The sequence below is a fragment of the Chaetodon trifascialis genome, chromosome 19 (assembly GCF_039877785.1).
Source record: "Chaetodon trifascialis isolate fChaTrf1 chromosome 19, fChaTrf1.hap1, whole genome shotgun sequence".
Taxonomy (NCBI): Eukaryota; Metazoa; Chordata; class Actinopteri; order Chaetodontiformes; family Chaetodontidae; genus Chaetodon; species Chaetodon trifascialis.
This window is the reverse complement of record NC_092074.1, coordinates 7,617,588-7,643,081: the sequence shown is the minus strand read 5'-3', so window position 1 is coordinate 7,643,081 and position 25,494 is coordinate 7,617,588. Positions and strand designations below refer to the sequence as shown.

At 41.6% G+C, this 25,494-nt stretch overlaps 2 protein-coding genes across 2 annotated transcripts in view; one reads left to right on the top strand and one right to left on the bottom strand.

Annotated features, from left to right (window-relative positions):
- Positions 1–4,308, bottom strand: part of LOC139348218 (centrosomal protein of 128 kDa-like) — a 37,705-nt gene extending 33,397 nt beyond the window's left edge. Inside the window, exons 1-7 of the mRNA XM_070988211.1 lie at positions 3,543–4,308; positions 2,949–3,035; positions 2,682–2,814; positions 2,324–2,442; positions 1,890–1,981; positions 722–794; positions 56–178 (exon numbers count right to left, since the gene is read on the bottom strand). Of these exons, the coding sequence (XP_070844312.1) occupies positions 56–178; positions 722–794; positions 1,890–1,981; positions 2,324–2,442; positions 2,682–2,814; positions 2,949–3,035; positions 3,543–3,716 (801 nt within the window). The 5' untranslated portion in view covers positions 3,717–4,308. The remainder of the gene's footprint in view (positions 1–55; positions 179–721; positions 795–1,889; positions 1,982–2,323; positions 2,443–2,681; positions 2,815–2,948; positions 3,036–3,542) is intronic.
- Positions 4,309–5,070: 762 nt separating this feature from the next.
- tshr (thyroid stimulating hormone receptor) lies at positions 5,071–24,039 on the top strand. The gene is made up of 10 exons (XM_070987010.1): positions 5,071–5,240; positions 12,043–12,114; positions 13,161–13,235; positions 16,043–16,117; positions 16,732–16,806; positions 17,504–17,581; positions 18,185–18,253; positions 19,390–19,467; positions 21,900–22,088; positions 22,584–24,039. The coding sequence occupies exons 1-10, from the start codon at positions 5,071–5,073 to the stop codon at positions 24,037–24,039; spliced, it is 2,337 nt and encodes a 778-aa protein (XP_070843111.1).
- The last annotated feature ends 1,455 nt before the right edge of the window (positions 24,040–25,494 follow it).

Here is a 25,494-nt window from a genome sequence, read left to right as displayed (position 1 = left end):
GCGCAGGTGTGGCATGGAGGGATCACACCAGATGAGTGATGGGGAGGAGTGTCACCTCCTGCAGCTCCTGAGACATGGCCGCCTGCTGACTGGGCCTTCTATCTCTCCCCACGCTACTTTGCTCAGCATGCATCTCTTTCTCCAGCTCCTGCAGACGCCGCTCCACACGAGACGACACCTGCAGACAGTGAGACGGAGGACCCCTCAGGTCACACAAACACAACCGGTGCCAGAATGGCAGCAAGATAGGATAAATGAGACACCAGGAAATTAATAGGGTGGGTGACAAAAATATCTCCTATAACTGACTGGACGTGGTACATTCAGGATGCAAGAATTCCCCGTCTAATCAGGAAGCATCACCTTTATCTTGTCACATCCGCAGCCATGACAAGATAAAAAATATTAAACATGCTGGATGTCATTTGGTGCCGCATATTTGTCAGAGTAGTGACGGTGCAGCGAGGAGGCATGTGCCTGGAAATTATGCTGGAACATTTGCAAAAGTTACACTTTACTGAAGTGACATTTAAAAAGGAGGACAGCATTTATCCATTTCTGTTCAGGAAATAGAAATATTTGCATATTTCTTCATACGGATTCATCAACAACTGTGATGTGATGTCCTTAAATTCAGGATGCGTCCACATTTCTTCTCAAGTCCGCAGAGTTAGAAAGCGTACTTGAAGTAGTGGTGGTGAAATGCACTGCTTCAACTCACTGAGGACTGTCTCTGGGAAGCTGTCATGTGCTCGAGGAGGCTCTCCATCGCATGCCTGGTGTCAATATCAGACCTATAGAAAAAAGACAAATCCAGCAGGCTGAAAATATTTACACAGCAAGTGTTCTCATTTTGAAAAATCCCATTTCAAGACACCATTGATCATAATGTGAATGCATAATGGGACACCACTAAAAATAATTATGCAGCTTCAGATGTTGAAATATGGTGGTGGATCAATTTGGTCTGGCCGGCAGCACCAGGGAGGACAGATTTTTTTTAATAAATGTCAAATTCTAATGCACGTTGAGAGAAGGATCTGCTGCCTTTCGACTTTCCACTGCTGATTCTCTTTAACCTTCCAACAACTTTCATCACTTTCTCATCGAGGAGATTTCAAAGACCTGAAAACACACGCATTTGTTTTCAAAGCTCAAGCAAAAACTTTTTATGCACAGTGGAAATGAAAAATGAAAGATGTTTCAGGCCTTAGCTACTGTCAAAATAATGCAGAACATCTGAGGTCAGACCCAAAGAAGAGACTACTGAAGAGTCCCACTGCACTGAGTGAGGATTATTAGAGCAGTGTGTGCTAAACTCATAAAGCCTTAACCAAACATCCAAACTGGTGTTACAGCAAATAATGCTTCTAAATTGAATTTAAGGATATGTAGTGACTTGGGAAAAGGCAAGGCCATTTAGTGTTTCATTTGAATAAACTTTAAGAGGTGAGTAGCCTTTAAGGACTGATTTATGTGGCTGCAATGCAAAATAAATTAAAAAAAAGAGTCTGCTCTAATGAGTTCATTCCAATATCTGAGATTAAACTTTTTTTTTTTATTGTGTATATCCATTGGTCATCACCAGTCTTCAAGCTTTTCAAATGTGGCAGTGGCAAATTGGCAGAAATACTGGCATATTATATTATATATTTTCTGTTTAGAGAGACTGTTTATGCTACTACTTACTATGGCAGGTAACAAACACCATTTGGAGGCTGAATTCAGCTCTAAAAAAATCATAAGTTCAGTCTTCAAGTCTCATAATAAATGTCAATGACTGGTGAGTTCAGTTGTGTACTAGCCAGTGTGCTATGCTATGTGCAAACACAAAAAAACACACTAAGTTACTGTTTGGATATTCAGACTTTGCCCCCCCGCTGTGGTACCTGTTTCTCCTGAGGATTTCTCTATCCAGGTCATCAGACAGTCTGTGCTGGTCACAACGCAGATCTCTCAACGACTGGTGCATACTGTGAATCTATATGGGACAGCCACACTGAATATAAAACATCATATATGAGCAAAGCAAAGCAAAGCAAAAAGTTGCCTATTGCTGCCTTTACAGAGATGTCCATTTACTGCAACAACTGTTCAAAATATAACCAAAAACAAATGGGGGCTCATGAACACGCTATAGGCCTCTGTGAAGGAAATTACTAAAATAAACATTTGCTGATTTGAATGAAATCTTAACCAGATTAGCTTAATACATTTCATATTCATGTTGTTGACACAGTGTGCCCTCTTGTGGGAATTCTCTGAAACTACATGACAGTAACAAGTGGCACTGATTGGTAGTTGGCAGGTCTCCATTTCTTACATCTTCTCCTGTCAGATTGGCATCCTTGAAGCGAACACTGGCAGACTGAGACCTCCTTCTCCTTCCTGGAGTGGCTGTATAGTCCCTCAGTGGAGAAGTAGGATAGAAACGCTGGCCATCTGAAATAACAGATTTATATATGAAGTGCTAAAGAAGGAGCTTCTGTTGGCTGCTTACTTCAAAAATATTTAACCAAACACTAACAGCATAAGCTGTCAAGGTGCAAAATATTCTTGAGGTGTTCTTTGTGTGTTTGTTGTCATTTTCAGATACTATTTCTGTCTCTTTGCAAATTACCCAGAACTAAGACTAATACGAGAAGACAGTTGAGAGCAAAATCGTCTCTATCCCTCCATACCTGAACCCGAGCAAGCTTCTAGGTCGCTAGTGTGCAGGGTGGAGGCCGAAGCTGAAGCACTCCGAACGCCATTGGATCTGCCCAGCCTCTGTGTCTGCAGCTGACTGATTGACTCCTCCAGGTTCTCCCTGAGCTGGTGCAGAGAAAGAGTAGACATGATCGGCAAACTGATAAAAGAGATAACTGTTTAATAGCATTAGAAGCAAAAGCCAAACTGGTGTGAAAATATTACAATTCAGTTCCAATTAAAAAAAACAGGTGTCTGACCAGTGCCATGGCTTCAGCCTGATCATCTGTATGGTCCCTGTACTGGCCCAGCATCCGGTCTACTTTGGTTAAATTCCTACTGGTGTCCTGCCAGGGAAAAGAAGCTCTTGGTTAACAAATACTAGCATAAGTTTAGGAATCAGTGCTTGCTTTAAATAAACATCTAACCCAAAATATATAATAAGTTTATAGGGGAGCTGATATACTGCTACTGTAAGTTAACTAACTACCTCAGGGCAGCTTAAGATAAGATAGGACTTTATTGATCCCACATCGGGGAAATTCAGCCTGCAAGTTACAAAAGGAAGCACAGTGGCATAAACAGGTCTTACCTTAGTGTAACTTAGGTGTGTTTTGTATTATGTGAATTGCTGCTACAACATTGCAATTTCCCTTAGAGGATCAATAAAGTACTCTATCTTTTCTTCTATCAGTCTCTCTATTATGGTACATGGTAGAAGACTCTCTGAGGTCACAGCATGTCACTTAGGGGTTTGGTAGGACTACAACACGGAGATGCATTTACAGGACTTGCAGCTGGATGAAATCTGAGCAGGAGCAGGTGTGACTGTCTCCTGAATCAGAGCAGAGTACCTGTAAGGTGCTCGCGAGTGTGCTGATCTTCTCCGAGATGCCTGCTCCTCGACCATCACCTCCACTCCCACTGCCTCTGCCCCTGTCCTGGCCAGGTCTGCGGTGGGCTTCACGCCCCCGTGGCCTGTGCACCCGCGTCCTGTCGTATGAATCCGACTCACTGGATGTATCCATAGCCTGGGATGGGGCAGATCTACGACGACGGTGACGTAAAAAACGGCTGACTAGGCAAGTCTGACGATTAGTGACAAGCACTAGCTTTGTCTGCGGAAAACGCTAACTGGTAACGTTAATCAGATTAATGCACAAACTGGGCTGATTTTGAACAGTCTTTACAGCACATATTGTTGTCATAGCTACCTTTGTCATCGTTACCCTGACAGCCCGTGGAGACAGAAAGCTATCTGACCAGCAAAACACTACAATTCAAACTGTCCTTTTCCCAATCAATCACTGCGCCCGGCATTGTTGTGGGTGATGCTCCTTCAGGCTAGCAACAAGTGGCAACCACAGTGGACGTTAGCTAGCTAACCCAACGTTAGCCAACTAATTTTGCCTTGTGACAATATCGTAAAAACTAAAAAAAACACTGCATATGTCCAGCAAGAACAGAGGAAACACACGCTACCGCAGTATAAGTTACACAAGAATCACTGGTTTTTCGCTTTGAGAGTGATAACTACCGGAGGAACAACCCTCAACTATACCGTGCTATGGCAACTTGAACTAGCCGCGTCTGAGCAGGAAAACAACCGACCACAGCGGCTCCAAAGGACGCCGGGAAGTGTATGCTGTCCGCTATGGAGCAGCGTGGGAACTTAGTATTTGTGAACTACATTGTCCAAATGTATGCGTTTGCGCCAGTGCTGCCGCTCTACAGCAAGAAAAAGAAAAGAAAAGAAAAAATCAGTTTATTGAACAAGTAAAGAAAAAACTGTTAAAAACTAAAGAAAAGAAAAAGTGTGCGGTTTTGGTCATGGGATACACATAAAATTTAGAAATGTTAACCTGCTGTAGTATACAGCCTAGTATGTATTTTAATGAGTAGAATAACAGAATACCATACGAAAATCAAACAATATATAGTGTATAAAATAAACGTGTATAAACATATTGGCATAGACATAGTAGTGCATAGAGCAGAATACAGTAAAACACACGGCTCAAGGGGAAAAACGAAAACCAAACTATTCTCAAGTCGAACACAAGAGTCCACCCTCCCCTCAAGTTGAAGACCACCTCCAAACCCACCACGGAGCTGCAGCTGTCCGTCCTACAGCATCCCCACCTTCACAACCTCACAGACACTCCTGGGGCCCTGAGAAGAAAACTTAGCATATCAGTCCAGTGCAGCAGCTCCACTGCCTCTACCTGAGGACCAGGCACCAAAAAACAAATACCACAGACTAGACTGCCTCACTCCAGTTGATATACATATTTGTTGTTGTGGACATCAGGAGGACTATCAGGTGGAGAAAGAGAAGCCAGTGTGGGGATATTCTGAGCCGACAGCGAGCAGCACTCCATCATGCAGGTGATAACATGTGCGTTGTTTACGCTCTTCATCCTCCCTATCAGCACCGTGTCGGAGGCTGACTCCTGCCCTGCTGTCTGCGAGTGCTCTGAGTGGAGGACTCACACAATCTCCTGCTTTGACATTGATATTCTTCCCAGGTTTCCAGCAAGCACGGAGACACTGTAAGTATGCGTACAAAACGCATCTGTAAAAGCGATTCTGCTGGGCTTTTCTCTTTTTTTCATGCATTTTGAATGTAAAGTGCTCTTAACCCCCAGGAAAAACCATTATAATATCATGAATATTCCTTCAAAGTGTTCCCACAGGGACTTTGAGGCTGGCTGTGATGTTAAGTAGTTATTCCACTTTGAGGTATTATTTACGTCTATGTTCCAGTTGTCAGGGTGACTTGTAGTCTTGATTTGGCGTGAAATGAAGCCAATATTGAAAAATATTAAAGGAACACTGAACTTATAAATAATTGATAATTGTAAAAGTATGTTTTAATGACTGTGGTGATTCATTCATTTGCACCATATTTTACAACAACTTGTGCTATTCATCCATCCATGATAACAAAATGACTCAATAAAGCTCTTACATGTGACTGAACAGGTGAAAAAGTCAAGCTAAATTTCTGAAATATATAGTCAGTTTTCAGGTTTAGCTGTGCTCTGTTTTAACTATCATTACAAATACGCACCACAACACCTGGTCCCTAAGTCTTGCAGATTTACTTATTTGAGATCTGAGGATCTATGGAGGGAGAGATGGTGACAGAGAGAAAAAGAAGAAACCCAGAACACAGATGTCCACTTCAGAGGGTCTCACATAGGGTGTTTAAATGTGTAGTGTCCACACTGTAGACAAAAGACATTTTGGAAAACAGAGGTGGCTGCTCGTCAGTGTTTGATTAAAACTCAGTGTGCGCCACCCTTTACTGTGCCTGCATTTCAGGACATTTTTAGAAAAAACACAGACGTACCTGCTGACATTTAATCATTCAGTTTCAACAGTGAGACGCGCTGTTCAGCCGATGGGCTCATCTTATTTGCCAGAAATCGGACTGTATACAGTATGTGTGATGAAGTGGAATCACAGCACGCCCACCTTTCTTTCCAAAATATAACAGTGTACTCATTCCACTGCCAGCTAGTGCTGCAGCTAATTATTCTTTTCTATTACAGATTTTCTGTGCATTATTTTTTTAAATAGTAGGAAATAATAAAATGTCAGAAAATTGTGAAAAATCCCTCTCGCAGTTTGGGAGATCCCTTGGCTTTACATCTTCTTTCACTCCTGCGCTACATACATGATAAATTCAAGAAAAAGCAAACCTCGCCAGTGAAATCAGAGTGGAGCAGAGGCAGTTTTGTTTGACTGTGTGAGCAGTGGGACATTAAACCAACAGAACTGTGAAAAACTGACCCAACCAACAGCTGAGCTCTGAGCAGTCTGTCCTCTTGTTATCTGAGACCCCAAAGAATCTGTCAGGAATCTTGGGAGCCGACATGATGTCAGGGTCACCTCTGAAAAATGTAGCGGGGTTTGTACACTTCCTAAATTGCTTAAGTACAGGGTGAAAATTATGCAATAGAGAACAACCAGTTTGCCATGGCCTTGAGTGATGGAAACACATGCCTTTCAGAGGGACTCCGTGGCATGTGTGGAAACATAGAAGTGGACGAGTTAGAGAGGGTATTTCCATTTAAATCAACATTCTTGAATGGGAAATCAGATGCTATTGTTGCATGGTAGAAACTAAACTTTTTGGTGATGCTTTTGTGGAAATAATCTACAATTTTAAACGCTGTGCTCCTATAGTACTATTTTTAGCATTTTCAATGAGTGTGCCTTTGCACTTTTGTCCCAGAGGAGGTGCACAGTGTATTACATTGCATGGTGCTGAGGGAGGACTGAGACCTGGGGGTTATCACTAAGTAATGCGCTGTCTCAGTCGACTGCAGATGTTATCGAACAAATGATAACAAAAAAAAAATGGAGGTCAGTGACATGTTGATCCATTCACAAATTGATCCATCAAATTTTTACTCATGACATTTATAGCCATGGTTGCAGCACCACTCAAAGGATGGTATTGTTGGTCTGTCCGTTGGACGGTCAGTCCACTGCTTTGGTCCAGACGAAATGTCTCAATAAATATTGGATGTCATGCCATGTCCATTTGTCCAATACGTTGGTTTAACAAATTATATTACCATCAGCACTTTCTGCAAAATTTGAAAAAAGAGGTTGACATTTTTGGTGAATGCCCTGCAATCGACTGTCGACCGGCTCAGGGTGTACCCCGCCTTCCGCCCAATGACAGCTGGGATAGGCTCCAGCCCCCCCGCAACCCCGAAAGGGATGGTCGGGTATAGACAATGGATGGATGGATGGATTTTTGGTGAAATGTCTCAACACCATTGGATGGGTTGCCATGAAATTTGGTATAGGTGTCCATGGTCCCCAGAGGGTGAATCCCACTGACAATAGTGATGGTCAGGATGTTCATGTCGCCTTCAGGATGAAGTGTAATACCATCGATCTCAGCTGTACTTAGTGTTTAGTACTGGTTAGCAGTACAGCCTCAGAGAGCTGCTAGCATGTCTGCAGCTCTTGGTCTTGTTATTAAGATGGATGGACTTGTAGGATGCACACCTCTAATGAAGTAGCATTTAAGCATACAGGTGAGATTCCCCAATTATCAAACAGATAATGATGATTTTGACATGTGTTACTCTTACTCAAAATTCCTCCAAAGCACTGATGTAGAGCTCACTCATGATCATTTTAGCTAAGGAGGAGGTCCTGTGCTATGTTATGATAATCCTCATTCCTTTCTTAGTTTATTGGAACATCCCTCCATCCCAAACACCACTTTGCATCGCCTCCAACAGCACCCATCACATATAATTATCTCCCGATCACTGCCCCAATTCACACGTCCACGTGCCCCGATGTCCCCTACGATTTCCTCACGTGCCTGCCCAAAGTTTACCTAGACCCCTCAGGAGGGTAGAGAGACATGAAAGCATGCCACCAAGCACCGGAACGTCAACCCTCCGGATAAAAATATCTGCCATATAAGCCCGAAATAGACTGAGTATTGAGCGGGATGTTCCAGCAGATGAGGCGTGAGGAAGTTTGGTCTAGTTGTACACACACTGAGAGATGAATGACCCTGCTGCCCTAGTCAGGCCAGTGCGCTCCAGTCCTGCTGACTCCAGCAGAGCCCGGCTGTCAGCTCATTTGTGCTATTGGCCCTTTGTCTTAATTGTTACCTCTGCCAGGAGCTTAAGCTTTGAACTGTTAGTTTGTCTGTCTGTCAGCACAAGATTTCTCATTAGAGATTTCCAAGAATTGGGCCAATGAAAAAAATCAATGACGTTTTCTGTAGTGGCCTCGACTTTGAATTTTATGCTGCTTTCTGAGTTACATCTTTTAAAGCTAGTTTTTTTCATTGGTGGAGGTTTAGGCTCTCAAGTTGCTTTCAAAACCCTTCTTTATAATGGCATCATTTTGAAATTACCCCATTATAGGCGAATACTTTGTCACTTTCTGCATTAATTCTGCTATTAACATAAGAGTTTGATTAAGAATTCTTATGTGGAGGGAAACGTGTGAAAGTTCTATTCGCAAACCCAAATGCGAATGCAAAGCAGACGTCTGTGCATGTTTGTGTGTGAGTCTGCATATGTGGACACTTAGAGTTTGGAGTGCTGTGTGTGTGCGTATGTGTGTGCGTGTGTGTGTGCGTATGTGTGTGCGTGTGTGTGTGCGTATGTGTGTGTGTGTGCTTGTGGAGGTTACTCCATGTGTCACTGCGAGTCAGAGAGGTGGAAAGGAAAGCACAGACATGCTTAAAAGCCTGCGTAGCGTGACTCCCGACTGTGTCTGGACGATGCATTCAAATACAATATTTACCTTTTACAGCACATTTCTCAAACACCCAGAGAGTTCCATTTGAGAATAATTAAGAGGGAAAAAAAGACTTCAAGGGAAAGGGGAAAAAACACAGCAGTTCCACTCTTTTAAAAACATCAGAATTTTTGGACTGCTCTTTAAACATGTGATAACTCATCATATTCGTTACTCCTCGACCTCTCATCTCATAAAACTGACTGCTGAGTGAAAGTCTAATGCTGTTCCCTGAATGGTAACAGATGAGCACTGGGATTAATTGTAAAGAAGTGGGACATTGAACATCATGAGGTGTAGCTGAGATTACTGGAAAAGCTGACTGTTCCCCAGCTATTCATTTGGACCGATGGATCGTGTAATGAAAATGGTTACTGTTACTTCATATTCTGCAATAATTCTCTCATATTTATGAGAAAACAAATAGGCATGTAATCTCTAGGAACCTAGGAAGAAAATAATTTAGAAGATAAATCAATTTTGCACCATCACCCATTAGAAAGATTAAATAGTAACTGTGAATCTAAGCAGTCTGACTCAGAATCCATGTTTTATAGAGATGGTATGTCACTATGATAGGAGTTTACATTGAATCACACTGGAAAAAGGGTAGCTTGAAATGTGCAGCAGAATATGTAAGTGACTCTTTCTACCAGTCACCACACACCATTACTCATCAAAGTGCGACAGAGCCATAGAAAACACGGCTACATTGCCAATCCAATGCTCACAATATTCTGAATTATGTGGCTTCTCCCCACTTCAAACTCCATTCCCAACATGTTTGTTTTCTCGGGTTGGTATCCAAAATGACAAATTGGGGGGGGGGGGGGGGGCTTTTCTCCTCAAGACTCTGAGATGGCTTCATTGGTCTTCTCCCTGAGCTCCTGAGAGAAAATGCATGCTGGTTATTCGTGTTCGAGCGCAGCGGCGAACCACTGCCATTCTGACAGGGGTGTTTGGTGGAAGGGTCTGCTCTGTGTTCCTCTGTTTGTTTGAGTTTGTCAAAGCGCATGCAGGGCGCTCTGCTCCCGTGTCTACCGACTGACTAACCTCCCCCCCATGTGAGCGTGATCCAGACTCATGGTCCAGATCTCAACCTCTGAATTAGTCTATTGTTCCCCTGATGAACCAAAGGTGCATGAAGATGGTGGCTTTGGCTCGGTCGCTTTTTCTACCTGTTTCCAAATGGATGCATACGCTGTTGCCAGTTGAGACAGGATGCGGTGGAACAAACACCGAATGCGCATCCTACTGCAGGAGGGCTGCAGAATACAACATGACATCAACACATGTGGCTACCATCTTAGTCTCTTTCATCTATTATTATGTTGTGATTCCCAATTTCACCGCAACTAAATCTGCCGCAAGTTCACAGGAAAGAAATAACACATTTTCACTTTCTAAGAAGAGGTAACAGTGCCCATAATGTACTTTATTTTGGGAGATACACTTATTTGCTTATGTTGTTGAGTGAATGGATTAAACAAATGAGATATAACATATTCATTGGTGAGCTTTAGAGGTGGAATTTTCTACCTTTGGACAGAGCCAGACTAGCTTCCCCCACAGCTTTTAGCCTTTATGCTAAGCTAAGCTAACCAGCTCCCGGCTACAGCCTCATTCTGTATTTGTCATGCAGATGTGAGAGTGCTGTTGATCTTCTCATCTAATTCTAAGGAAGAAAACAAAAAAGCTTATTTCCCAAAATGTCAAAATACATATATCTCTCTTTGAGAATTATTCAATTTTGAACAATTTGTCTTTCTTTTACTGAAAAACTTGCAGTCAGCTGAAAGGGTTGATTTGTGGGTATGTCTGATATCTGATTCTAAACATTTGCTTTTTCATGACTTAACCCTTGGTTTTACAGTGTAACATTGGTTACTCATTTACCCTGAACAGTGTGGAGGTCCGCTTTAGCCTGTGTTTTGTACACTCAGGTCTTAACCTGAAACATTGTCCTAAACAGACCCAGACGTTGTTTGATTTGGCTTCCAGCTCAGGTCCAGTCAGATCCAAGTCTTTGGTTTTCCAGTGTTCCTAGAATAAGGGGGTCTGTTTCACCATTTGCTTCAAAGAAACCTTTCATCTGACTCGAAAATGTATCACTGTTGGGCCTTTATCTATCACTCCCTTTTTCTCCTCTCTTACCTGCACACTGCCTCCTTCTCTCTTCCTGTCTAGAATCATTGGACAAGTGTAAAGACAAAAATTCTGCACATGAACTGTGCTTTTTGATAACAGAATTACTTTCATTACAAAGAGAATCTTAAGATTTTTTTTTAACAGTGCTATGGCATTTTGAATGTCACTGTGCTCTCCTCCTTTCAAGAAATCGTTTGACACTTTGGGTTTGACTTCCTTCCTGAGGGCTAGATGAGAGGGTTGATACCACTCTCATATGGCTGTGATAAATATGAGGCTACAGCCAGGAGATGGTCAGCTTAGTGTAAAGGCTTGAAACGGGAGGAAAAAGCAAGTCTGGCTCTGTCCAGAGGAAACAAAGTCTACCATCTACCAGCACCTAACACATTAGAGCTCATTTGTTTAGTTTGTACAAAAAGTGAAGTGTAAAAACAATATGTCATTTTATGACGGGTTACAGTATGTGGCAGACTGTTTCTTGGCCAAAAGCAATTGCCAGGCAACCAGCACTCCAGACCAGGAAATCACCTGGCATATAACCCTCCATCAAACCATAATGTGTCATTGTCACACTTTTTTTTTTTTTTTTTTTTTAACAGATAAAGCAATAAAAGATTTAATGTGCTAATTATTGAGGTGCTGATGGGCGAATTGTGTTAATTTTGGACAGGCAAGCTGTTTCCAGTTTTCATGCTAAGCTAACATAAATTGCTGCTGGCTCCAGTTACATATTCACATATAAAAGTGGAATCTGCCCTTTCATCTAACTAAAAGAAAGCCACTAGGTGTGTTTCCCAGAATATTTAGCATCTATTATCTAGAACACCTTGCTAGTGATAACAAAACGACATTGAGGATATTAAGAATGAAATGTGTTTGTGAAAACTAAAATGTTCGTTTTCATTTTTTAACCAGATGGCTCTTTGAGACCCGTCTGTCATCCGTGCGGGCAGACGCCTTTTCCAGCATGGTCAACATCTCAAGGATGTGAGTGGCAATTTATTCTGCGGGATTATTTAATTCAAGGCTCGCACTCTTTTCATTAGCTGCTTTTTCAAACACAGCCGCTGTCATCCACCTGTTGTCTTTCAACTGCTTTGCTTCAAAGTGGGAACTTATCCCAGCTCCAAACTGCCCACCCCCTTTCCTTTTTGTCTCCCACCCAAGCAGATGATATGCTCTCTGTTTAGTATCACCGCTGGCTCCTAATCACAGCTGGAAGCGCTAATGCATTCCTTCAATAGGAATGTTGGTCCTTCAACCGCAGCGGGGCTTGGACATTGGCTAGGTATTTCAGCACAGCTTTTTGGGCGTGTGGTGATTTTAGACTCCCAGTAGAGGTGAAATCTCTGCGTCGAGGTAAAATATACATTTGAGCCTTGATCCCTCAGCCGCTGAGTCCAACGTCTGTGTCCAAGTCATGCATGAAGGGAGATGGAGGTGGGTTTTTTTGTAAGCCTCCACCCGCCACGAGTGCTCACAGCCAGTGTTTCCACTGACTCTTTTTTGTCTTTCCACATAAAATGATAGGCTGTGTGATAGAATCCCAGCAAAATGTCAGATGTCCAAATACAAGCTCTTTTTTATGTTGTCGACACTGAGGTGTGTTTTATTAGCTGCTCAGTACTAGCTATAGGTAAACAGAAAATATGTGTTTTTTTCATGAAAGTAAGCCATTTATGAGGTAAGCTCAAGTTCATGGTTTATTTAAAGAGCATACTTGTTACCAAGTAATAACAAATGGGAGCAGAGTGACTGATGACTGGGTAATGTATATGTGAGGTGCATACCTGTAAAATTGCCCATGACTTTAGAGGCTTTAGACAAGGTGGCTTGATAAATTAAGGCGAGAGTTGCAGCCTTTAGGATAATTCTTAGAGCCACACATTCAAGCTCATTTATGAAAACAGTATTACATTTCACTTGCATGCTGGGACGCTACCTTCATTTAAAAAAAACAACAACATTATTTTTATACTGCAAAGCCAATTTGTATGCTCGATTTGGTTTTCAGCATTGTGTATTTCTTTTAGCTATATATCGGTGGACGTGACACTGCAGAGGCTGGAGAGGCACTCGTTCCACAGCCTGAGGAAAATCACCCACATGTGAGTAACTAAAGGGAAAGGGCACACTCTTTGTATTGATCTGTATTGATTAAGCTGTTCCTTTGGTCTCTGGAGGGAAAAATGTTTAATTTTGAACCTTGCCAGCAGCAACTGGAAGCAAGGAAAAAACCCATTAGAAACGTATTTCTCTCCTGCACACCACTTACTGCGCCTCATCAGAGCGGTATAGAGCAGTCTGCCTCACTGGCAACTAGAGAAATTGAAAGAGAATACCCTGTTGTGGAATTACTCCATGCAAATTAGACGAGAAACAATTCAATTTGATGAGTTTTGGACTATCATTACCGAGCCTGGTCTGAACAGACAGTGAGAATAAGCATGTTAGAGCAGAGAGGCCAAAAAACAGGCAGTATTTGGCGTCCGTCCTCGTCTTCATGCTCCAGCTCTTGTTGAAGCAGCTCAGGGGAAAAAGTCTAGCAAGGTGCACTCTATTCTCAATTATGGGATAGAGATTTATGGCCGAGTCTCTGGGTGGACCACACACTTTCCAGCAGAACACCTCCTAGCACTTCATATATTACTGCAAGACTTCCTGCCTATGTGAATGATTTGTTCCAAGTTACAGCATCTTGTAACACAGCATTTTGTGTATACGTAATTTGTTTCCACACTTCAGTTACTATATAAAATGGGGGCGTGCGTAGCCATTTGAGACAAACTATAATTAACAGCTCCAGCGATTAATTGTGCACGGCTTGATGCACGTCTGCGCATCATTTGCCCATCATTTTTTATCTTGACTATCCTTCCTAGAGTCTAGTCTTTAGCCTTGTTAGCTGCTGAATTCCAGACATCAAACCACAGACAGAAACGATAATTCAAACTGCCAGCTGAGGGTTGTGTTTGTGTTCTGGTGGTGTATTTTGGATCTCCGGGGCCTATTTGCCACTGATTGGTGTGGTGTAGTGCCATACATCAGATAATGGCATCTCTCTCAGGTTTCCTTCAGGGTCAGACACAAATTAATGCTCTGCTTCCTGTTGGCTGCTTGAGGCCAACAGCAGCTGTGGATCCAGGACTGCAGTCAGAGCTGAGAATTCAGAGGACTGGGTGAAGTTTGAAACACGCCACCATCAAGATAAACCAGCAGCTTTAACGATTCTTAGCTTTTACGGGGAAGCAAAAAAGTTGTCCAAACAGATAAATCTCACTTTTGGTAATCTTTTGGCACAGTGCAATAATGATTAACCTGTACACACACACTTATAAGAACTTCCGCATTCTCACTCATTTGTGGCACAAAGGAAAGTGTATTTTATCTGTACAGGAGCAACAACAGCAGTTTGTTTGGATCACATGCAGGAAATAAATTGAAGCTACAACAATCATTATTTTCATATTAACTGTGGGTTAAACTAATAAGTGTAAATGTAACTCTGCAGTTTCCCTCAGCTTGATGCCTTTAAGCTGATTGTTTTGGTTTTACGGCCCACAACGTAACTATTTCATGCAATGTTCTCATAATGCTCATTTCCAGCTGCACAAAGCAGCTGTTTTCAGCTAAAACACCCTCTGGTGAACACACTGTGTTCAGCCCGACAAACACCAAGAGAGAAAAACAGCTGAAATAAGAGAGAGTAGTTTTGCTGCCCCCAAGTGGCCCAAAAATCTATTATTTCTGCTTTAAGATGATGACATATAACTGTACTGTATATATAACGTACATATCATCATCTAAATGATGATGATGTAGAGGAGCTTCTTCATGTGCAAAAAGGATCTATTTCATTTCTCAACTGTGACAATGTGTGAAAAACATTAAATAACAGGTCATAACAGCATCATCAGAACAACTTAATGGTCAATTTAACTTGAAATGATAGCTCTTGTTTCATGTTTTTGACACTTCGTCTCCCTTTGGCACAGGAAATGAACTGATTCTTTTTTGAACAGCCTCATGTGTGTTTTTGTGCAGGCAAGACCATTTTCCTATTTGACGATGGTACAGTTTATTTTGGCGACACGAACCTGATTGTAGTTTTTAGTAAAAGTGGATCCAAGAACGCAGACCTTTTCAGATTGCTTAGTTAACATGACCAGCCAAAGAAAAGACCACCCACAGAAACACAAACTTTATCAATAGAAAATCCAAGTAAAAGGAAATCAAACTCTCAACAGCCCTGTTTCACTGACCTTCTGGGGGTTTAAGACTTCTCACCTCACCTGGATCAGAGAACTCATGCCACGCTTCATTCAGACGAGCCTTTTAGCACCCTATTAGAAAAAATTCCACACTAACGCACCTGAAAATGCACATCACATGACCATTCACATACACTGGACACACATGCCTGTGTTTGGTTTTCCCTCCTGCACATGCAGGCGAGAATAACAGAATAAAATGCAGAATTGAACTGCTGCATAGACAACAAGATCAGCAACACCTGTAATTCCTTGTCGATGTCGAATCACTGGGAAGATGAACCTCTCCCACCGACCATGACCACATCTGTCTGCTGGGCTGAGTGCGGTTTGTCAGGTGTGTGAAGAGGGGCCAGCACGCAGCTTCAGACCAGCCCAGGGTGGACCAGAGTAAACACACTAATGAAGCACTAATTGGACTCTACTTCCGGCCCTGGCTGTCTGCACCGAGTTTCCCTTCTCTTGCGCACTGACATGCACCTTGTCCTGTTCTGTCAGCAAGTTCTAAGGCAGTGTGTGTTTCTGAATGTGTGCAAACAGTTTCATAGTGGCCACCACACACAGTTCTACCTATTACTTGTGCTTTGAATTGGTTCATTTTTATGTGCATTTTAAGTACATTTTTGCGTTGTCTGTTCTTTCAGAGAGATACGAAATGCAAAAAGTCTGACCTACATTGATCCAGAAGCTTTTAAAAATCTCCCGAACCTCAAATATCTGTGAGTATTTTTCACGACATGCTCTTTTTTGAAACTCAGGCTGTTTTTGTCATTGAATTCCACATATTGACAATATTATGGTAACCTAAAAATGAGTGGTGTATATTTAAAATGTCTAAGTCTGGCAATAGTTTAGACAGTGTGATCTATTCATAGCATTGTGTGTAACAGTTTGGGCAAGACTTAGTCCTGCTTCATTTGACTTTAATGCAGCGGTACAGGTCGAGTCGAGAAAAGTGACTGAGCACTGAACATTTTAGAAGAAATTCAATGGATTTGGCCTGAGAATGAAATATGTCAACCTTGTGTAAATTCTTGACTCTTGGCTAGAAAATTATAACTTGTTGTTTCCCCATTGCAGGTTAAAAAAACCTTAGTATTTTAGCCTGATCTCATTGGCTATTGGTATAACAAATAATTCTGCCAAGAAATGAATTGGGCTAGTTATTATTAAATGATTTCTTCTACTCAACTAAGATCTTTAGGACTGTTTTTGTAATAGTCACTTACTTTTGTATTACACTGTTGGCTGATATAATCCAACACAGGGTTAATAATAATAAAAGCATACATCATATATATGTTCTGACTGTTTCTATACTCTTGCTGTTCAGGGGAATTTTCAATACCGGCCTTACTTTCTTCCCTAACTTGGGCAGCATCCACTCTAATGACATGAACTTCATCCTGTAAGTTGCTCTGACTTTATAACTTTTAAGATAAGCACACTAATCAATATTTATGCTCACTAAAACTGCTCCTTGTAGCATTTTAATGTCAGCAATTCATCGCCACATTAATTCAGAGCCATTACTCTGAATTGAATCATAAACCAACAATACTCTCAGCAAGATGATGAGCTATTTCAGCTTTCTCATGCACTATATGTTATACTGTTTAAGGAACAGAAAGATGGAGGCAGTCTTCCACTGCAAAGAGAGCTGTATATATTTTTTTCAGTATCACAAGGAATAAAGAATGAAAAGGGGGCATAATGTTGTAGGGATTATGGGAAATGTGATCTCAACTTTGGTAAAAGCTACTACTAACAAGACCACTTGCCTTTGTAAGTTTGCTTATGTGTTATTAACATACAAAATATTACATAATCATGATTGTTTGCTTGTGAGTGCATCTTTGTTTTTGAGTCAATAAGCGTCTGTTTCCATGCGTCACCATCTGCATGAAATGATCTCCATCTATACACAGGTCTTCACATCTGTGTGTCATCGCCCTCTCAACTCTATCTAATTTCATTTTCCTGCTGAGCCATAATACTTCAGAATACATTCATCAACTGCATTGCTCCCTATTTCACTTTCCAGTGAAAGGCGTTTATTTAGAACACCACGTAATTTCCTCAAATCGGTGTCCTTTCCTTTGCAGGGAAATTGTTGATCATCCCTACATCACTGAGATCTCAGCCAACTCATTCTGCGGCATCACCAGCGAGGTGCTGACAGTGTAAGAGAACAGCAAGAGCAATCACATGCATGGACACGTACACATACACACATGCCTATACTGTACATGAATGTCCCACACAGAATAAAGCATACACTTTATACAAAATGCATAAGGGAAATGTGAACTTGATTTAATAAACACATGGTGAGCGTTATAATTCTGCTGTTGTCCTTTATCCCTAAATCCAATCCAAACCCTAAAATAGCCACTAGAAGAAGTGGGGATTGGCCAAAATGACCTCACTTTGAAAACATGCCCTCACTCTGAACTCACTTGAAACTCACAAAGATAGCAAAAAAACAAGTACCCAGATACTCATACACAACAGGCTATTGCATGTGCGCAGTTAGGTTTGGGAGCAAGGGAAGAGGGATTGCAACTTTAATCCACAAAACAGCATGTTACAGAAACCGCTGGGCTAAAGACCGCAAAGCTGCACAGACAGATCTATGCAATGTGAAATAAGTAGCTCCGACTGCGGATGAAGTGTCCACAAATGGAAAATGTTTTTATTCCGTAGATTAGGTTATTAGGCCTAAAGAAACAAATTCCATTCAGTGCTATTTTCTTATGTTACTGTGTAAACTTCTTTGATTCCAGGATGCTGTATGGAAATGGCTTCAGAGAAGTCCAGCATCATGCCTTCAATGGGACCAAGCTGGATCAAGTGTATGCTACGTGAATTCCTTCAAATCTTGTTTAATTGTTTAAAATCTTGTTTAATTCATAATTGCTTGTATATTATGTTCAAAAGTTCTTTATTATTCACTTGATAAGCTTTGACTGTTTTGACAGTATTTTTATAAAATTCAATCATCAAATCACATTTGGGTTTTTTTCTTTTGCAAAGACACCAGAATCAGCCGATTTAGAGGTTTTACAGTTCTCAAAAAATGAGGTTGCTCAGTATTTTGCCTGGATTAAGTCATGTCTGACATCTGGCATGTGTAATTCCTTACCCAAAGTTACACAAAAAAGCAGTAGGATCTCAGTTGGGTCTCTCCAGGCCCTCTCATATGTACTCAAAAAGGGCCTAAGCCCAGCTCTTGATTAGTAAGATCGAGTTCTCATGGGAAAATATGTGTCCAAAAGAGGGCATCAGGAAGTCTGCATTAAGAGTTCCCCTCTCTCATACACTCAATGACACTGACCCTGTCTGTGTCAGACTTGAAAAAAATCAATTTCACACTTGTATATTCAATAGCCTCAGTTGGATAAAATGCGAGTGAACGGGTTAGCATTGCTTCCTTTTGTCGCAACATGTTTTCTTCCTTCTTGTCACCCCCTGGTCCAGAAACCTGCATATTCAGGATATGAGGTATTAACGATATTAATTTAAGATCCCTCTCCTCTTTTACAACACCTACACACATCCCTGGTCCTTATAAGAGCCTAATTAAGCCATTGGTCGGTGACTAGTGAGTCTTCTCACATGGGTGTTTGTCTTGGCACCTGATCTGCTCTGAGGGGAGAACTGATCCCAGCACAGCCTGACCAAGACAAACACACCCCTCACAGGTCTATTATCCTTATTAGATTTAAGGGATTCAGGGAGATGTGTAGTGAGGGTGCAGTGTGTTTAAAGAATACGCCATCAAATCTTATACAGACTAATTTAAATCAACAACGTGAGTTAGACCCTTTTCTGTCATGTTTCACCTCTGAAATCTGAGAAAATAAATAAAGAAATGTGCAGTGATGAGGCTTAGGAAAATATTATGCCAAGCCTTGCCTCTGTCAGTCTGATTGAAATGTGAAGGATAACTTTTCTCTTAATAAACTTAAATTTGTGCTTTCCTGTCCAGCGACCTCCACAGGAATAAGTACCTCACCAAGATGGATGAAAGGACTTTTGCGGGCACCATCAGCGGCCCCATGCTTCTGTAAGTACCAGAAAATTTGAGCCACTCCTATTAACTCTTAATTACACACAATTCTTACCACACATAGTGCCTTTCAACTTAATCATCTCCAAGAGGGAGCCCCAGTGTTTTAAACTCAGTTTTAGGATATTTCTTTGCAGATTTTCTATTATTACTACCATGTAAAAAAGACAAAGTCTGATCTATTGTCTAGATAAATTGAATAAATGATGAAATGCAGTAATAGTTCCACGCTTGCTCACAGCAATCTGCATGTAGTCTACATTAAAGCAAAATTATGTTAACTTTTGAAAGAGAGAAAAAAAGCACATATAGTCTCTTAAAAATTAAATGTTGAACTCATAAGAAATAAAATGCAGCCATGCTCAGTTCAGTACACTCAGGGGTTATCCTGCTGCAGCCTTACATGGTCTACTATGACCACATAGATACTGCTGCACAATTGATGTTGCTGCATCAGTTTGCTGACATTGACATTATATGCTGTAATTTACACTTGTGGCAACAGTGGCTCCTTTTACATGGTCTCACTGGCTTATTTGCTTTAAAGAGTTAAAGATTGATACCAGTTTTAAATGAGACACAGTGTGTCAATTAGGTAGGTATGCTGGCAAGCTGATTTAATTGGCTGCTCACTGTAGATTTATATTTGCTAGACAGACAGACATGAAAGTGGTATCGATCTTCTCATCTAAGTCTCAGCAAGAGAGAAAAGCATCACAGTTTCAATGGTATTTTTCAAATTTACAAATAGCAAACCATTTTGAAGGCATACATATTGATAAATAACAGGCCTGGTTTGATAATTTCATTATTCACTCCATGTCAAATAATGTTTCAACAATTTGCTCATTCATGAAGTGCAGACTAGATGAGACATGTCTGCGAAATGGGATAGAATATCATCAAAGAGTAAAAGTCGCTCCTCCACAGCTGTCCTTGACCGGGAAATCTGAAACGCATTGTGTGCAAGAGTGACGTTTCTTTGATACTGTGGTCTTGACCTGAGCCTCATTTTTAAAGGTTTATTATGCCAAAACCCTCTACCACGGCTATCTAGTTGCTGTTATGGCTCTGATCTAGCCATTGAGTGTCTGGTTAGGTAAATGGAGTTCGTGTGTAGGTCTTCTTCCTCTGTTCCATTGAGGAACATGTCCTGAGTGAGGTCACCTCCATGAGGTCATGAGCTAAACATCTGGGAATGACAAAATCAGACTGACACTCATAGAGTCTGTGCTGCTGCCTTTTTTTTTTTTTTTTACAGCCTTACGCAATGTGCCCCATGAGAGGAGAAAAAGAGCAGAGGATAGAGAAGTGAGGAGAGAAAATGGGACTTAAAAAAGAACAATTGAGCTCTTAGCAAGTATGAAATTGTTTGGCTTGTGTTTTTTTTTTATTTAATCAAATTAATCAGCAAATACAATGACTGAGAGATTTAATGGGTTAGGAAACTAAAGAAAGCAAAATAGAACTTGGCCTCAACTTGGCCCCTGGAAGGGGGGAGTGTCGCTGAACAGCGGAATGTCCTGATAATGGGATCACACAGGATGTTGGTGAGATTGTCAATCCCCTGCATGTCTTCATCCTGTTGAGGTTCAGCTGGCTTTTGCATGATGGCCGAGCACAAGAAATACCGCATGTAATTGTTTAAAGATGATGAAAGAGTGAGGAGCTCACCCTAGGAAACAGATGGAGGGTGTTGTTTAATCCATCTATGAGCTCTCTGGTCTCATCATGTCTAGCTGCCCGGTAGATTTGCAGATAGTACAGTTGTTCCAGTGTGGAAGGGTAATGGGTGGTTATTTCAGGTAGTCAGATGAAAGCATAGTACTCAGGATTATTTGTTCACATCCAGCAATTGCATTCTTTTATGTTATCAGGGCTCCACACATTCCATGATTTGATCACATGAAGTTCCCTACATAAACCAAAGGAAAAGTCAAAACATTTTAAGGTATTCTCATGATCCCACAGATGTCTTCTGTGTGCCTGGAGAGATAAAATATTTGCCAGGGGTGAGACCAACATTTAAATCCAATATTTCATAGATTATAGCAGCAACACTGCCATGGCCGGTTCAGCGGACTTAACGTACAGTATGTTCCAGCAGAGACAAAGAGTGGAGTGGTGAAGGCTGTGGCAATATGGGATTTGAATGTTGATTCTGACCTGGCATTCCTGGCAGAAAACTTACATCTGTGAATCCATAAAAATACCTTTGAAGATGCAACCTGCAGCTTGGTAACGTAAAAAGTCACAAATGCTAGGACATAGCCAAGAATTACTGGACCCATGCATTGAAGATAGCCCTGCTTCCCCCTTCACTTTCCTTCTTATCACCACTCTACCATTATTAGAGCCAAAAACAAAAATCTATGTCTATGCATCTAATGTATCTTGTTAAATTCTTTAATTCCCTTTCTGTCTTAAAGAGACGTGTCCCTAACAGGGATCACCTCCCTCCCGACCACAGGTATGGATTCTCTCCGGGAGCTAAAGGCACGCAATGCCTGGGCCCTCAAGAAACTGCCACCCATCAACACCTTCAAACATCTCACCATTGCCAACCTCACCTACCCCAGCCACTGCTGCGGCTTCAAAAACCGCAAAAAGAAACGAGGGTAAGCTTCCATCAAATCTTCATTTTCAATCTGTTAAAAGTACTTACAAGAGTCAGAAAAGTAATGTGGAGGCATCACAAGAAGTGCCTCCATAGTGTATAAAAGACAAACAGCATCCAATAGAGTGCTCTTGTAGACTGTGTTTTTCATTTATTTGGATGATCTACCACAGTGAGTGAGGCAGCTGCACTTGTATGGTGTGGATTTTGGCATGTTCTGAATCAACTCTCTGACGTGTTTACCTATAACTTTTACAGTGCTTCCATAATTAGTGTCAGTCATTGCTGTTATTATAGGAAGAAGGTTGAGCCAGACTAATAATGACTCTCAAAACAGGAATAACTTTTCTTGAACTAGATATATAAATTATTAGATTTGATTTGACACTTTGTGCAAGTGTGAATTGAAGCCAGGTGTGTTTTTTGTCTAATTTAGAAATACAGTATTACTTTATGGACTCAATCTTGTGTGTATTTGTGCCTATGTGTTTTTCAGCTTTTTGGAATACATCATCTGTAACCTGACTGCTTTCTATGATCAGCATCACAAGCGCTCTGTGGGGCCCCTCCGCATGCCTTCCCTCCAAGGGGACAGTGTGGTGGAAACAATCTTAGACAAGGAGCCAAACGATGGAGGCCACAGAGAGTCCCAGCATGACTGGAGGAGAGGTGACTTCCATGGCAGCCTCCACTATCACGCCTACTTTGGGGGTCAGCCAGATGAGGATGTGGGTTTTGGAGAAACCCTCAAGAACCCTCAGGAGGACACCAGCCAAGACTTTGACAGTCGTTACGATTATGTGGTGTGTGAGGAGGGAGAGGAGGTCGCGTGTGCACCAGTGCCTGATGAGTTCAATCCTTGTGAGGACATAATGGGTTTTGGCTTCCTGCGAGTGTCAGTGTGGTTTGTGAGTCTGCTGGCTGTTCTGGGAAATGTGGTTGTGCTCCTGGTCCTTCTCACCAGCCACTACAAGCTCTCAGTCTCCCGTTTCCTCATGTGTCACCTTGCCTTCGCAGATCTGTGTATGGGCATTTATCTGTTGCTTATTGCCTCTGTAGACCTCCACACACGAGCAGAGTACTTCAACCATGCCATAGACTGGCAGACAGGCCCTGGCTGTGGACTTGCAGGGTTTTTTACAGTCTTTGCGAGTGAGCTGTCTGTGTACACCTTGACGGTGATCACTCTGGAGAGGTGGTATGCTATCACCTTTGCCATGCGGCTGGATCGTAAGCTGCATCTGCACCATGCAGCAGCCGTGATGCTAGGTGGCTGGATCTTCTGCCTCCTTCTGGCCCTGCTTCCACTGGTTGGGGTGAGCAGTTACCAGAAGGTCAGTATCTGTCTCCCAATGGACACCCAGTCCACAGTGTCTCAGGTCTACATCTTGTCAGTTCTGGTCCTCAACATCCTGGCCTTTCTTATTATCTGTGCTTGCTACTTCAAGATCTACTGTGCAGTGCACAACCCCCACTACCGTTCTGGATCCAAGGATACCAACATCGCCAAACGCATGGCTGTCCTCATCTTTACTGACTTCTTGTGTATGGCGCCTATCTCCTTCTACGCCATGTCAGCCGTACTGGACCGGCCACTCATCACTGTCTCCAACTCCAAGATTTTATTGGTGCTCTTCTACCCGCTCAATTCCTGTGCCAATCCATTCCTCTATGCCATCTTCACTAAGGCCTTCAGGGGGGATGTATTCATCCTCCTGAGTAAGGTGGGCCTTTGTCAGCAGCGAGCACAACTGTTCAGAGGTCAGACAGTTTCGTCTAAAGGCAGCAGTGGGACATCTCAGGTCCGTAGAGACAAGGATAAGGTGAGGAAAGGTGGAAGCGGAGGTCAGGAAGAGGTGCCCATCCACATGAAGAAGTGTTCTAGACATACTTACCCCCATGCAGTCTGCCAGCAGACAAGACCTGAAGAGAGCCAGAGCCTGAACACGTGAGCCAAAGATCATCTTGAGGTAGTAAAGCAAGACAGGTTCAGGTGGGAGAAGAGAGGCCTTGAAGTGTTTGTGGACATATCTGTTTGGATATTTAACAGAAAGCTCCAGTATTCTGTAGCTGCTTCAATTTTCAGGCCAAGTTCAGCTGTTTCCACAATTTCGGTTTTGATGATTTTATGGTTCCAGTTGTTGAAGAGTATCAAGTGACGATGAAATATGAGCCAGACGTCATCTCGCTTATACACTGTTGTTGTCCTTTGTATATGGAGGGACTGGTTAGAATAGGATCAGAGAATGTTAGAGAGAAATTAGTAAAGATAAAAACTCAAGCATGCATGTATAAGTATGAATAAAATCTATTTTTTCAGTATCTTTATTATATTGTATATTGAGTTTAACTTCAAATTGTCTCTGTGCAGTCTATCATTGATAAACAAGGAAATATAACAGATTTTCTTTTAAGTATTTCATTTTCCTGTGATAAGACCTTTCCGAGGAGCCCTATTTATACTTGGTTATTGTGGTCAAGGACTGCCTGCTGGCTCAGTGCTGTTCACAATAAAAAAAAAAAAAACTTTATCCAGTTTATGAAATTATAAAAAAAGCTGCATTTCTTGTTGTGTTCTCAATACCTCCCTATATTATGCATGGTAGGTTTTGGTGATTTACAGATGACAACAGCACACATTGTCTGCGATGTTTTGCTTTTTGTTGTGGTTTTACCTGCAACTGAAAAGTAAATATGGACATCTATAGTACTTGACTGTGATGCTGGAAAGAGTGTTTTACAGTGGACTCTGAAAATGTGCTTTTATATGTCTTATACCTGCTCCAAACTGATGTATCACTTTCTTAGATTCATAAAATCTGTGTGTCTTTTTGGTCTTTCTTATTTCTTATTGTCAGTTTTTTAACATAACCAAAAATTATTGCTTTCAATTTTTTCACGTTGATCCAACAAAAACGTTTGCAGAGGTATGTCCTCATGTCCAAAGAGCATGTGATCCAATTACAAAAGTAAACACAGGGCATATTTTGAGTATTAGCAATTTTCTACAAATTACAGACAGGTATGATAATCACAAATGTATACTGTTAAAGCCTTGTCTCCCCTTTGGAATGTCATGGTTGTTTTTCTAGCACGATCGTGATATTTTTCCATCCTCTTACGGAAACAAGTGACTTATACAATCAGCAGAGATAGCTTTGCCTTCCAGGGAGAGCTTAAAGCAAATACAGCTGAGATTCTGGTGAGCTGCAGCACTGTAACTTGTGTGATATGAAGCCATTATGAGTTAAAGGACACCCTCTGCCAATGGCAGCTTAACATCTGGTTAGCATTTCATCTGCTGGGTGACATTTTTTCAAGGAAATATACAGATGAACGGGGGACTTTCCAAGAAAGAGGGATCATTTCAGACCTTTTTTTTTTTAAATTTCTTGCAAAGTTGTCAT